Raw genomic sequence first — 417 nt, forward strand, 5'->3', positions numbered from 1 at the left:
ACACCTAAATGGCACTTTAAGCAATAATGGATTAAATTCCAAATTGTACAAATATAGATTGGATGACCAAGTATATTTGGGGACAACCCATATGAAAAGTTTGTGAACCTCATTTGAACCCTCAGGGATCTTAAACTAAACATGCAAGGAGTCAGTCACGGACAATAACCCATGTGAACTTAGTCGAACTTTTATGAAGTCACTCATTCAGATGCTAATGAAACTCTGATGCTTCCAGGGCTATCTCTGTCCTCCTAGGCAGTATGTGGAAAGCCTTGCCTGAGGAGGACCGTGAGACGTTTAATGCAGAAGCCAGAGCACAAGCAGAAGAACGGAAAAGAATTGACCCCGACTGTTGGAAGAGAAAACGCTCACACTCCACCAGTTAAAAGGGTGATGGCAGCAACATAGCTGTTT

At 42.4% G+C, this 417-nt stretch overlaps 1 protein-coding gene across 1 annotated transcript in view; it reads left to right on the forward strand.

Annotated features, from left to right (window-relative positions):
• The window catches only part of LOC119592744, a gene marked incomplete in the record, with an annotated part of 11657 nt that extends 11246 nt beyond the window's left edge, over positions 1-411 (forward strand). Inside the window, 1 exon segment of the mRNA XM_037941678.1 lies at positions 239-411. Within this exon segment, the coding sequence (XP_037797606.1) occupies positions 239-389 (151 nt within the window).
• Positions 412-417: the final 6 nt, after the last annotated feature.

The sequence above is a fragment of the Penaeus monodon genome, chromosome 30, assembly GCF_015228065.2.
Source record: "Penaeus monodon isolate SGIC_2016 chromosome 30, NSTDA_Pmon_1, whole genome shotgun sequence".
Taxonomy (NCBI): Eukaryota; Metazoa; Arthropoda; class Malacostraca; order Decapoda; family Penaeidae; genus Penaeus; species Penaeus monodon.